Below are 12,912 nucleotides of genomic sequence, written 5' to 3'. Positions count from 1 at the left end.
CTTTATTGAAGGTGTCCCTTTCTCTTCCCGAAAGAATATCAAGGAAGTTTTCAATTTATATAAATAATCTAAGAAGCAGGAATCCGTTATACATTATGATTCAAATTGACAAGGTCAGGTCAGTGAGAAATTGGTATATCAATTAGGACTCATCTTCTACAACCCAGAATAGCCATCATTAGATAGCTGTGTATCTATTTCCTTGTGTTTCTTCTCTCCAAATTAACTGTTTAGTTTTTCCTCTTTTTTATGTTTGGCCTTTAATATAGGCTCTGGCATATAGTAATACTTAAAAAGAAAGAAAGAAAAAAGGCAAGAAGTCTCTCTGCTCTACTACTTGAAGTAAGAATAGAGTTAGAGAAGAGCATGATAATTCTTTTTTGCACCTGTAATTCTACTGACCTCATAAAATACAAGGAATTTATTAAATTCCTAATTCAAAGTTAATAAAGTTTGAAATTCAGAGAGTTCATAGAATACAAAGAACTTTAGATCTTCATATACTCCTACTATTTTCCTCCCCCTTCCCTTTTCTTTGCCACATCTTATATTCTAATTTATTTCCCTTCATCCCCAGTGACCCCCATAATATATCCCCAAAGGGAATACATTTCCAAGAAAAGTTTTTTGTTTTTTTTTTTTTATGAAAAGAACATTGGTTACAATATAAACAAACACATGAAATTACTCTCAACATATCTAATAGTTCTTGGAGCTATGAAGAAGAATTGAGGGGCTAGGTCAAATTTGGTAGTTACATATTCTGCCTTAAACTTGAGCTAAGAAAATATTTTCTGGCCTTATAATAAATTATTTCCATCAACATTTAAGAATTTGAGGACAAAATGCACATATTTTGTTAAACTTGCTAATTATAGAAAGTAGAAGTAAAGTAATTTTGGCAATACCAAGTTTAGAGGAAAAAGAAGAAACCCAAGGGACATGTAATGGAGTTGGCATATATTGTTCTCTGCCATGTAAGAGAATCTGCCCTTTTCTCACCAACCCCTAAGTGAAGCTGTTTGACAAGGAGGAAGTAGCCTGGAAAATGTTGGGAATTATGTCATTTTCCTGAAGGTTTTTTTGCACTAATGAGAAACCTGGCTTAGCATTGAATAAGACTTAAAAATTTATAAAAAACATTTTTGGGCAAATGTAACTTTCATGTTAAGAGGAAATTGTAAAAAAAATAATTCAGTATTTTATGTCATTTATGAGACTTAAAATGAGTTCAGTTTTTTAAAGTCACATGAATTGTTGAGATTTATTTGAAAAAGTCATGCTATGGACTTTTAAGACCATTTCTGAGAAAGATGGATAGATGAAATGGGGAAGTTTCATTCCACGCCTGATCAATAATATTCAAAGTTTGAGGTTTTGGTAGAGAATTCAAATTCTCTTTGTTGATATATTACTGCTCTGTTTTTAAGCTGTTATGTATCTGTTTTTTTACGGGTCCACATGTGTTAAACTATTTGGGGACCAAAGTAATTTCCCCACTTTTCAGTTTACAATGTTAATTTTAATGCTTTTACGTTAGAGAAACTTCTTGTTCACACCACAGACAATGCGTAAGAATGTTTGATTAAGAAAAAGGAAAAAAAAATCCTTAAAATTAAGACCTCTTAAATATTGAGTTAAAGCTTTGCCACAACTGAGGCTATTTCTGATGTTATTACTTCCCTGGAATTTCCAAATTTTTCTTCTATGTAAAGATCAGTTTTATATATTAGTTTCATGAATTTGCCCTCCTACGTTTGACTGAGTTTTAGTTTTTCTGAGGAAAAATTTTTGAATGACTCCTTTCAGGAGGCATTGTATAAATGCAATCTGAATGAATATAGGGAAACTGAGAAATATTGGCATGATACAGTCTAAAAATAACAGGCAAAAAGCTGGAAATAATAAATGAGATCCCCGTTTTTAAAGATATCTACTCAGTTACAGAAATTGGCAGAAATCCTATAAGAGGTAGTTTAACAAACTATAAAATACAGATTTATAATCACATTCAAGATTACTCGTAGATTTGGGTTCCACGTGAAGTAAAGGTGATAGAGTTAATCACTTTAAGCCGTAATGCCTCTTTAATACTTCACAAGAAAAAAAGTATTTGTTTTGCTCAGAATTTAAAAGGTTTTTTCCTGTGATTGTTTTACATGGATTTGTTTCGTTTTTTTTTGCTATTTTTTTCAGGGCTAATTAACTACTTGCATAGGAAATTTGGTTGCATTTCCAACTAGTAGATGATACACCTGAAGGTGCAAGTCTTTTCCATATTGAAGAAACATAGCATAGCTTTTACCTGACTGATCTTTTCAAGTGTTGTCTCTTTGTGATGCTCAGTTTTTTGCTACTCTTTATGTGTTAGGAAGAATAAGCCATCCTAGTTGTCATTACTGCATGCTTCACTAAAGGGGCCTACTAATGTTACAGTTTGGATTTTCCAATTGGTACACAGAAAGTAAATCTGACCTGATGCAGTAGACTCCGTAGACTGCATGGTCATGTACCTCTCTTATGTTACTGTGAGTAATGATGCTTGAAGTTTTATTTTAATTATGAATTTGATCAAATTTTATAAATTGTGTGGTGGCATGGGTCAAGGAATGGGTTTCTCCAATTCTAGTTTAATAGAAAGTAACTGTATATATTGTCTGATTTCTATTTTAAAAATAATCAGAATACAGTAACACCTAAATAATATTATATAATTACTAATGGTGATAAAAATAACAGCTAAGATTTAATGAGTGGTACTTATTACACACCAGGTACTGTACTAAGCCTTCTTTATGTAATCATTCATTTAACACTCCCCAAACCCACATGAATTAAATGCTATTATTATCTGAATTCTAATGATACAGAAAGTGAAACAGAGAAATATTCATTATATTTTCCAAGATCATGTATCTAGTAAGTATTATGTCAGATGTGTGATTTAAACTAATCAACCTTCTAGAACCCATGTGCTTAACCACTATGCTGTACTTTATTAATAATTGAGAAAGCACTTCAAGATTCTGTGGTGCCTCTGGGTTGGCAATATCAGTATTTGTTATGTTTATGAAGAGCATGGGACCAGATATATTGTGGGTACCCAGTAAATACTTTTATGAATAAATATGTGAATGTAGCAATGAAAAATATGTACTAAAAAGACATATTAGTAGAATTTTGCCTAACTTTCTGACATACTTACTGTATACATTTTGAGGTAATTCTAGAGCCCACATTTAAAAATATAATTAACTTGTAAGATTTACATAGGATTTTCTGAGAAATTAAATTTTTATCTTGTTCCACAGTTTTTGAAGGAGGTGGAGACTAGAGAGAGGAAAATGGATTTTAAAGAAATAAATCTGTCACATTAACTATCATCATTATTAATTCCATGAAGACATATCAACTCCCATGCCTTTTTCTTTTTTCTTACCAATATACTTCATTGCCCAGGACGGGTTATTTGGTTTGGCTCAGGAATTCCTTATTGTGAAGAGTAATACAGTAGTAGAGAATTATGTGATCATACATGATTATATAAATTGTATGAAAATAATGTATATGAAAAGCATTTAGAAAACTGTAAAAAAATAGTTTCTCAGAATGTGCTCCAAATAAAATTATTAATCCCTTTTGAAACAGTATTCTGTGATCAAATATTACTGGAAATGTTTAGTTGAATTATGTTCCTTTGTTTAAGACTTCTTCAACCTTTAACAATGCTAATATATATTGGGACTAAGTAGAATTATATTTTGCAGAGTTTCCCAAGCTTGTTTAACTTTACTGCTATTTCTTTGTGAAATGTTAGACTGTTTAAGCACAAGACTGATGTGATGGCATCACTAATAGTAGTACCAAAAATGCATATTAGCAGTAGAAGTGTCACAATTTATGTAATCAAGATAGTCAAGATGTCATATGTAAATATGTAAGAACAATAGAAGCTTCAATTTGATCACTGGTCACATATAGGTTTAGAGTAATGATTGTCATTGTGCTAAAAGAGACAGAAATAGAATTATGGAAACACTTCTAAATCAGAGTGTGTGAATATCATCATAATTGTCAGAAATAGAGGATTTACAGTAGAAAGGCTGGGATTTCAAAATTCAGAATATTTGAATTTCTTTCTATTTGAAGTCTTTTCATTCCTCATGTTTATGAAATTTATACTAGGTTGGCATGCTAGGAGTCAGGATCAGAGATTTATTCTGTGCAGAGTGGATGGAACTTAGGTAGTTATCACTAACTGTGAAAACAAACAAAGATATCCCTTAATTTCAGTTATTCAGTGCTTTAATATTTTCAGGGTCTAAATGCTAAGGAAAGTTAGTTCTAAAGAATCTTATTTCTCCCTGATAATTTGTCTAAATATTTAAGATGAGGAGTATAGGAGAAAGCTATATTATTCTGGGAAAAAAAAAAACAAAAAAACAAAAAAACATTTAGAGCCTGAGAAAGATCCTTGAGGCATGAAAGGCTGGGACCAGTAAGCTGAAAAGACTCACTTCCCTTGACCTTCCTCAAGAGTAAAGAGCGAGGGGTGTGACAGCTGCCCTCCCCCATCCCTTCCCCCAAATGCTTTATGATGCCTTTGGAGTATCTGATGAATATTTTTGTGGCTTTCTGCAGCATTCAGTGTAATAGTCCTGTCTCCCCCTAAAATCTTTGGTAGTATCTCCATCACTTGCTAATGCCTTGTAGAATGGCATGGACTTGGGGTATGTGTGATGTGATAAAGTGGCGGTGATGAAGGAAAGCTATGGGGTAAGAACCGAGGCTACTGATCAAACCTATCCGGTTTACAGATGGAGGCTGTATGGAGTCTCCCAGTTTGTAAATTTAATTATAAAGGAGGGTAAATCTTGTCACTATCACCTGCATTAGGCCTTTCTATGCCCTAAACCCCAGGGAAGAACCCTGCAGGGCTGGGTGACAGTGTGTGGGAGCCTCAGGGATTCTGTTAACACCTTTGGCCTAAGGCCCAAATTAAATAAAGATTTCAGTGTCCCTTTTCTGCAGAGCACAGTGTCCTCTTGAACTTCTTACTACACTGATAACAAGAAGTGAAAGAAAGAAATAAAGGATGAAGAGCAGTTCCTCTCAAAGGGCTAGATAGGAACTGAGCTTGGCTGGACTGTCTATCGCAAACTTCCCAGGCTAACACACTGCCTCTAGTCCATCTTCCCACATGGAATCCTGGAGAGAGAAAACATAAGGAGTAAAGAGATTTTGAAAAGAGTATGCGGAGGGGAAGAATCCAAAGGGAACATGCTAAGGGTTAAGATAAGCTTTAATTTGCTTATCAAATGGAAGGTTTCATGCCTCTCCTAATAAATGGAGTTAAAAGGCAGCCTGCTCTTGTGTATTTCATGACTCGTGAAAAAAATGGGTAAAGAGACAACAGATTTGTGCTATGTGCTATGGCTAATCTAAGGATGCCTTTGTGGAATGTGGGATCTGTTCCATAAATTTGAGGAAGAGTTTGGGGAAGGGCTGATCCCTGGTCTGTTATTGGTCTAGAGAATGGACTTTGCAATTTTTATTTAGTGGATTGAAAGATTAACTTTTGGGCAATTTCATACCAGAGGAAGGGAGTAAATACCAAATATATACCTATGGTTAAAAAGATCAACCCTTTTTAAAATGTTAGCTTAAGGACACTGCTGCTTCCCAAATCCCATCCAAAAGGAACCCTTCTCCCATCTTGAGATTGTTGCATCTTCTACTCCCTCGGTCTGGCACATCTTCCCCCAGATATTTGTGCATGGCTCTCACTTGATGCAGTTCTCATCTAAAAAGCCGCTTTTTCATAAAGGTTTTCCCTGATCTACTTCTATGAAATTAGCTATGTTCCCAGGCCATCCCTGCCTTGAGCCACTTTTATCCTCCATCCTTTATTCTAAGCTTGTGTAACTTTATCATCACCTGCTATATTCTGTCTATTCGTTTGTGTTCTGTCTCCTTTCAGTAGGATTGTAAGAGCCGGGTGAATAGATGTGCATCTTGGTTTGCTCACATCTAGATTGTGCCTAGGACAGTTCCTTGAACACAGTAGGCTTACAATAAATATGTGTTAAAGATTTAATGAATAAATGATGCAATGAAAAGGAGGTTTATATAGCAGCTTTGACATCCTTCTATGCACCATCTATAGTATATATAAGTATATGTAGTGTATATACACTATATTATGTATTACATATAATTATGTATAATATAGTGTATGATAACAGTGTATATATGTTATTTTTATATATTTTTTAAAATATGCTTTAGTTAATTTTTGACAAGTGAAGTAGAAGAATGGTTTCTGGAGAGGAAGGCCAGGATAACAATGTGATTGTCACTCTCTGTTGTTACCATTTTTTCTTATCTAAAGCCTCATACCTCTTCAAGTATGTGCAATGAATTATTTTTTTCCAACCTAGTGGGTCTCACGCAGCTTTCATCTCTCTGCAGTAATAGCAATGTTGAAGTTTTTCCTCCCGTGAAGTCCCTTAAAAGGTATTCTTTTTTATATTAACAAACAAAAAATAATGGAATATAGCTCAGGGAAAAATCTAGAAACAAGAAAGAAAAATATTTTACCTACAGAAGCATACTTTCAACTGTCTGCATTTCTCTCGCTATTATTAAAAATACCTCTGCTTGGATAGAACCATTTTGTTTCCATGCTGACTTCTCCTTTGCTTTCTCCTATGAACTTTTTAAATTTGGTGTTTGGCAGCAGTTTTGTTTTCCTTGGAACTAAGTACTGTGTAACATACTGTTAGCTGAAGACTGTGATGTAGAAATGCATTATTAAAAATAAAAGAGAAAAGAATTTATTCCATAAGGTTGAAAATGACTCCATGTCAAGGAAGTTAGGATTTTCATGATGCTTTAAATAACAAATTGTGTTTCTTTTAAAGGAAGTATACTTTGTCTCCTAGAAATAAATGTAAGGGCCTCCATTTTGCCTATTTTGATTAATGGGACCTGGAAAAGAAGAAAGATACTCTTTTTTTTTTTTTTTTTTTAAATAAGAGAATCCCTTCATCAGATGGAAAGATTTTTGTTTATCATTTGTGGACATAACTTTGGTGACCTATATATCCCTAAATCTTCTTATTAAAATGCCTTTACCTAGAGGGGTAATCTATTTCAGTAGTTAAGAAGGTATTTTTTTAAAGGTGAGAGACAAACATTCTTCCTGAATTAAGCAGCCATGTATTCTTGACCAACTAGAATACATTTGAACCCCTACTTGTGTTTTCATTTTTCTAATCTTAGTCTCAGTATCTGTCTCTCATTCTTTCTTGCATTTCTAGAAACTATATGTAACCAATCATAAAATCCGAAGCATTCTTTCTCCAGAAAGAGTATCATACCATGTTGATGAACTGTCTCTTTTCCCAGAGTTATCTAGTTATCATGCTGCTATTCGTTTTTCTTGCAAGTTTAGTCCAGATGAATTCAAGTGCAAAAAGAAAAATTAATTCCCCAGTTTCTACTTCTCTTCTGCTCCTCATGGTCCATAACCCATTTCTGTCTTTTCTAAGCCCATGAAAATGTCAAAGGACTACTCTTGTCTTCTGCAACTTAATACTAATCCTACCTGTTTGATTTAAAGGATGTTTTGACTTTCTCATCAATATCAATTTGCACTTAATTCTGAAATTCACTGACTTCAGTGTTCAAGATCTCCTTTTCACTATTTATTATAACCAAGTTTTTTGGTTTGTCCTAATTAGTCACAAGAGGGAGGCTACTGAGATGTGTATATACTTCCTAAAGCAGTTAGCCCAATGATACAACATTAACAGGAATACTTACCTGTGGGTAAATGCTTCATTTTAATTTAAATAATCTGTAATAATAAATAATTCAGGTTGTTTATCACACCAGAGATGGTTTTATAAAAAGGATAGTAAAAGACATTGTGGTTACTTTAATCTTTGGTCTCTGATCTAAGGACAGTGCTGTTATGATAGTAAAATAAATTCTATGTGCAAATAAGATAAAAGTTCATGTGCTGTCATGTAGTCATCCTCACGGCCTCTCTCACCCCCACCTGTGCCAGGTACACTGTAATCACTGAGAGAGTAGAGCTCTGACACCCTGTACAGCACCCCCACCACTTCTTTCTCTGCATTTAAGAAACAAATTACAGAGAGTATTATAACAAAACCCATATATTCAACACTGAAATGATTAATGTTACATTTTGGCTCAGATTATTTTAATTAAAAACAAAGCCTTTGTATGATTTCTTCAAGTCCAAAGGGGAAAAACATCTTGTTGAATTTTCTTTGACTCTTTCCATCAAATAGAGACTATTATAGTATCTTGTTCATCATTTCAGAGTTTATTGCTCTCTAGATTTTATTTTATGACATGTAGATTTCTATAACTTCATTATTTTGATAAAAGGGTAATAGTATCATTTAAAATACATTTTGAAATCCTACCACATGGCTAGTCAACTCAGAATTTTAACTATATTATAATAAATATATAATAATAGAATAAAATAGAATGCCTTTACCCTAAGTCTCCCTCTCATTATTCTATTGTATAATGCTAGGAAAGAACTCTCTCTGATAAAACACATTTGCAAATTTTACTGTATCTTTCAAAATTAAAGGGCGGATTTACAGAGTGAACTTAGGAGGTTTATAAGCTCTGGCTTATTATTATCAAGTTTAACTTCTTGTTCTATACTAAGTGATGACCCAAATTAGTCTATATTTTGAAAGTTTTTGTTCTCTGACTAAAAATCATTATTTTTAAGGTAGTTAATGTTAAAAGGCAGTGAAATCTGTGCTTTTCTTATTTCAGTTCTGATCCTGGAGAAATGTTACCTTCTTGACTTTACTACCCGTCATTATCAAATATTCTAAGTCAATGTATTATGGGTTATAATTTGTGTTTATGGTTTATGTGCCTCTTTTTATTGTGACACTCATGATAGTAGAATTTACTAAATTATCCCGTTAATGTCATTAGCAAGAAAACATAGGCATAACAGACTTTTATAAAATATTATTTTCAGAAAATTTACATAATATTCAAGTTTATCATGTCTTTAAAGTTGTCAAAGCAAGCATCTCATCTTCCTATTTTTTTCTTCCTATTATTCAAAAAAAGTCAATAATAATAAATAGGTCAATAAGGCAGGTGATTGAAATGTGTCAGGAATGAGTTTTGAAGTGAACAACTAATTAAATGTTCTTAGTTTATATGTTTCTAAATCAGACTATTTCATTAGTTGATTGCTGTTTAAGCTTTTTAATAATCAGTGTTCTATAAGTATTAATATTTACTAGCAGATATAATGCCATTAAATCCAGAAATTAAAAATAATGAAACCATTGGGGCTCCTGGAATGGCCTAGTTGGTTAAGTGTTCGACTTGGGCTCAGGTCATTATCTCACAGTCTGTGAATTTAAGCCCCATGTGGGGCTCTGTGCTGACAGTTCAGAGCCTGCAACCTGCTTTGGATTCTACATCTCCCTCTCTCTCTGACCCTCTCCTGCTTTCACTCTCTTTCTCTCTCCAAAATATATAAATGTTAAAATTTTTTAAAAAATTAAACAATTAAAGAACTGTCAACTATGTAAGCATTCAATTTCTGTGATGATTACCTGGACTAATTTACCCCAAATTGTGTGCTAGCCAAATTATAATTAAACTATTTCACTAATTCAAAGGAATGCAATAAATTAAAAAGGAGTAAAAATGAGTAAATCATACTTAAATAGGTAATTAAAAGTTACTTTATTCTGTTTTTCACTTACCAAAACTTGAGAATTTTGCATATAATTTTTTAAAAAGCTGTGAAGACCACATTTTAAAATGCTACATTATGTTCTTTTGTATACCCTAATTTAGTGGAGAGTTCCTCTTTTGTTGGATAACACAGTGATTGAAACATTGTAATTACTGGATGTTTAGGTTTTTATTTTCTAATTCAAAGGATATGAAGTTTTAAGAATATGCAATATGTGATATATTGCATTGATATATATAGTGTATATAAATCTGTGTATTTACAAGTGTGTAAATATATACCTGTGTATGTACCTATGCATTACCTACTAGCAATATATAGGCATACTCAGCTCCCTCAATTCTACCAGAATATTATCAGTTTGCTAATTTAATAGGCAGGGGTCATTCTTGCTATTGTTTATATTAATATTTTTCACTTCAAATAAAATTGTTTACTAGTATTGATTATTGATATTTATTTTGTGTACTATCTTTTCCTCTATTTTGTTAAGTCACATTACTTTAAAATTTGTAGAATTTTAGTGTACTGAAGATATTATATCTTTATCTGCCATTAAAGCAAATATTTTGCCAGTGTGACATTTGTACCCAGATATTTGAAGATTTTATGTAGCTGGATCATAATCCTGTATGTGTATGTGTGTGTGTTTGTATGCACGTGTGTGTGTTTGTGTTTGTGTGTGTGTGTGTGTTTTGATTCTCTGTGTATGTGTGTGTTTAGTTTGGAAAATCTTTTCACATTTCAAGGTAGTTTAAATATTTGCTTGGATTTTATTTTATTTTATACTTACTGTTTCATCTTTTTAAATGTCTTTTTATCTACCTAGAATTTGTGTTATTAGAAGGTTCAGCTCTAATTTTTTTCCAAAGAATCTTACTCTTTTTTTCCATTTGTTGACTAAACATCAAATACTCATTCATTTTTATATTTTCTTTTTCATATTTTTTGCTTTATGTATTTGAGTTTATTTCACAACTGTTTACTACATATCGTTTGTTTATATTTTGAGTCATAAATTACCAGCTCATAACTAGGGTTAAATTTAGGATATATTTTAATACCCCCTAGGGTATTACTATCTCTTCTACTATTTTATCATTCTTATAAGTAGGTTTATTCTCTCAGATAAAATTTACCTAGTTGTTTTTTTTTTTTTAGTATCCTGAACAAATATAAGTCACTTTTGACTGAAATTAGGTTAAACTTGTCAATTTGTGCGGGTAGAATTGAACACTTGATAATTTTATAGAATCCAGTCTTCTTAATCAGGAACACTGTATTACCGTTAGAAAAGTGTTACCATTTTCTGTTTATGGTTATCAAACTTTCTTGATAATGTTCACAAATATAATACTTTTTGTTAGTGTTGTATTGTGAACAGAACTTTTTAAAAATATACTAAGAAGTCATCACTGTTGTATAGAAAACCTAATTATGTATTCTCATGTGTTGAAGAGTCTCTGCTGTTGGGGTGCTGGTTTATGAGTGATGGGGAACTCTTCCATGGGGACACATGAGGAGTAAATGTACTGGACAGATGAATGGAGTTTTATTCCTTTCAGCCAACATCTTCTATTTTCTTAGTATTCTTCTAGTTGAATGTTACTTTCAAGAAATAAATATCATGCTTTGTAAGTAGAGTAGTTCAGGGCTATTACAACTATGGGACTAACTTGGTAATGTCTTATAGTGTCTCTTTTCATATAAACTTACATTTTGTGACCTTGGGGACGTTTTTCACAGTACATCATTTTACTCTTTAGAATTCTCATGTTTTGTGATATCATTAAAACAATTAAAAATAATGGAAATATTTTGGCCTTCTCATTTTTGTCATGCATGACCGTAAACTAAGGTATACTAGTGATTTATTTAGGATATTTTGTTAATAAACTAGAAACTTAATGGCTTACAAACTTAAAAAGCTTAACCTGGGTTAACATCTCTCTAGGACACTCTGACAAAGAACCATAAAGCTATGTATTAGCAGATTCTTTCTATCACACAGTAATATTAAGATATTTTCCAGACAACTACCAGTTGAAATACTAGCTATCAAAGAAATTATTATGACTTTAGGTATGTTAATTTATTAATTACAGCTATTTAATAATAATTATTAAAACTTAGATTTCGAAAACTTAATTATCCTTTAGAAAAAAGAGTACACATTTTTGCCATATAAAATAAGCATCATTGAATTTATGGTAAATATTATATTATGTTACAGCTCATGGGGCATTCAGAATGGGATCACAAACGAGGGCCAAGAGGATCGCAGGTAAGTTTGTTTTCCTTTTTTTTTTTTTTTTTTTGCATTTTATTTCTTAACATTTTGAGCCACAAATCTTCTAAAACTCAAGAAATAACAAGTAGAGAGAGGAAGAGGCAAATAATCATGCCATTTGTTTTTATTTAAGTTAGCTGTGATTAAAGTCTGGTTTCAAATCCCAAAGGCAGATGCCTGTGTATTCTTCCTGAGAGCTTTCTGGTATCCCAGATTGGTTGTGTTTATATGAATGTAGATTTTATATTCATCTTGTCTCTGCACAATGCATTTTGATCAGCAACCCACTCTCTTGCTTTTATTCACTTCCTTTGATAATTTTTCAATGTATTTTCTTTCTTTCTCTATCTTCCTGTTTTTGGTTAAATATTTTGAAACATAATCAAAGTAAACCCTGAACTAATTACAGATTTTGTCTCTAAATTAACTGTCTTCGTCTTAGGGAAATTGAAAGATGAAAGGACCTATTATTTTTGAAAAGAAACAAATTCTGAACCTTTCTATATTACCAGATTGTTTTCATTGTCTTACTTTATGTCTTAGGCAAGGGGAAAAGCTTCCATGACGCATTTATGCTTTTTAATGACCTAATTAGACAATGTGGATTTGTTTTGCTTCCATAATTACTTTGCCTGACAGAATCAGGACTAAGTTTTATACTAAGAAAATTTTCTCTCCTCCTAGGGTATTTTGTGAAGAAATATGAAAATCATTTATCTCCTAGCAGCCTGTGTGTTTAGCTGACTGTAGACAGGCCAAAAAAAATTAAGTGGCTGGAGAATTTTTACCTTTCCTGCTCACACTTTCTATTTGCCACTAAAAAATATGGCTAAAAGAA

General features: G+C 32.3%; 1 protein-coding gene across 2 annotated transcripts in view; it reads left to right on the top strand.

Annotated features, from left to right (window-relative positions):
* Positions 1 to 12,912, top strand: part of PDE3A (phosphodiesterase 3A) — a 307,235-nt gene that overhangs the window by 171,588 nt on the left and 122,735 nt on the right. For both annotated transcript variants that reach the window (XM_039249014.1, XM_039249013.1), the window contains exon 2: positions 12,018 to 12,068. In XM_039249014.1, coding sequence (XP_039104945.1) covers positions 12,018 to 12,068 — 51 coding nt within the window. The remainder of the gene's footprint in view (positions 1 to 12,017; positions 12,069 to 12,912) is intronic.

This window comes from Hyaena hyaena, unplaced genomic scaffold (assembly GCF_003009895.1).
Source record: "Hyaena hyaena isolate Hyena2069 unplaced genomic scaffold, ASM300989v1 scaffold_326, whole genome shotgun sequence".
Classification (NCBI taxonomy): Eukaryota; Metazoa; Chordata; class Mammalia; order Carnivora; family Hyaenidae; genus Hyaena; species Hyaena hyaena.
Note: the sequence above shows the minus strand (reverse complement) of the source record. Positions and strands in the feature narration are given on the sequence as shown.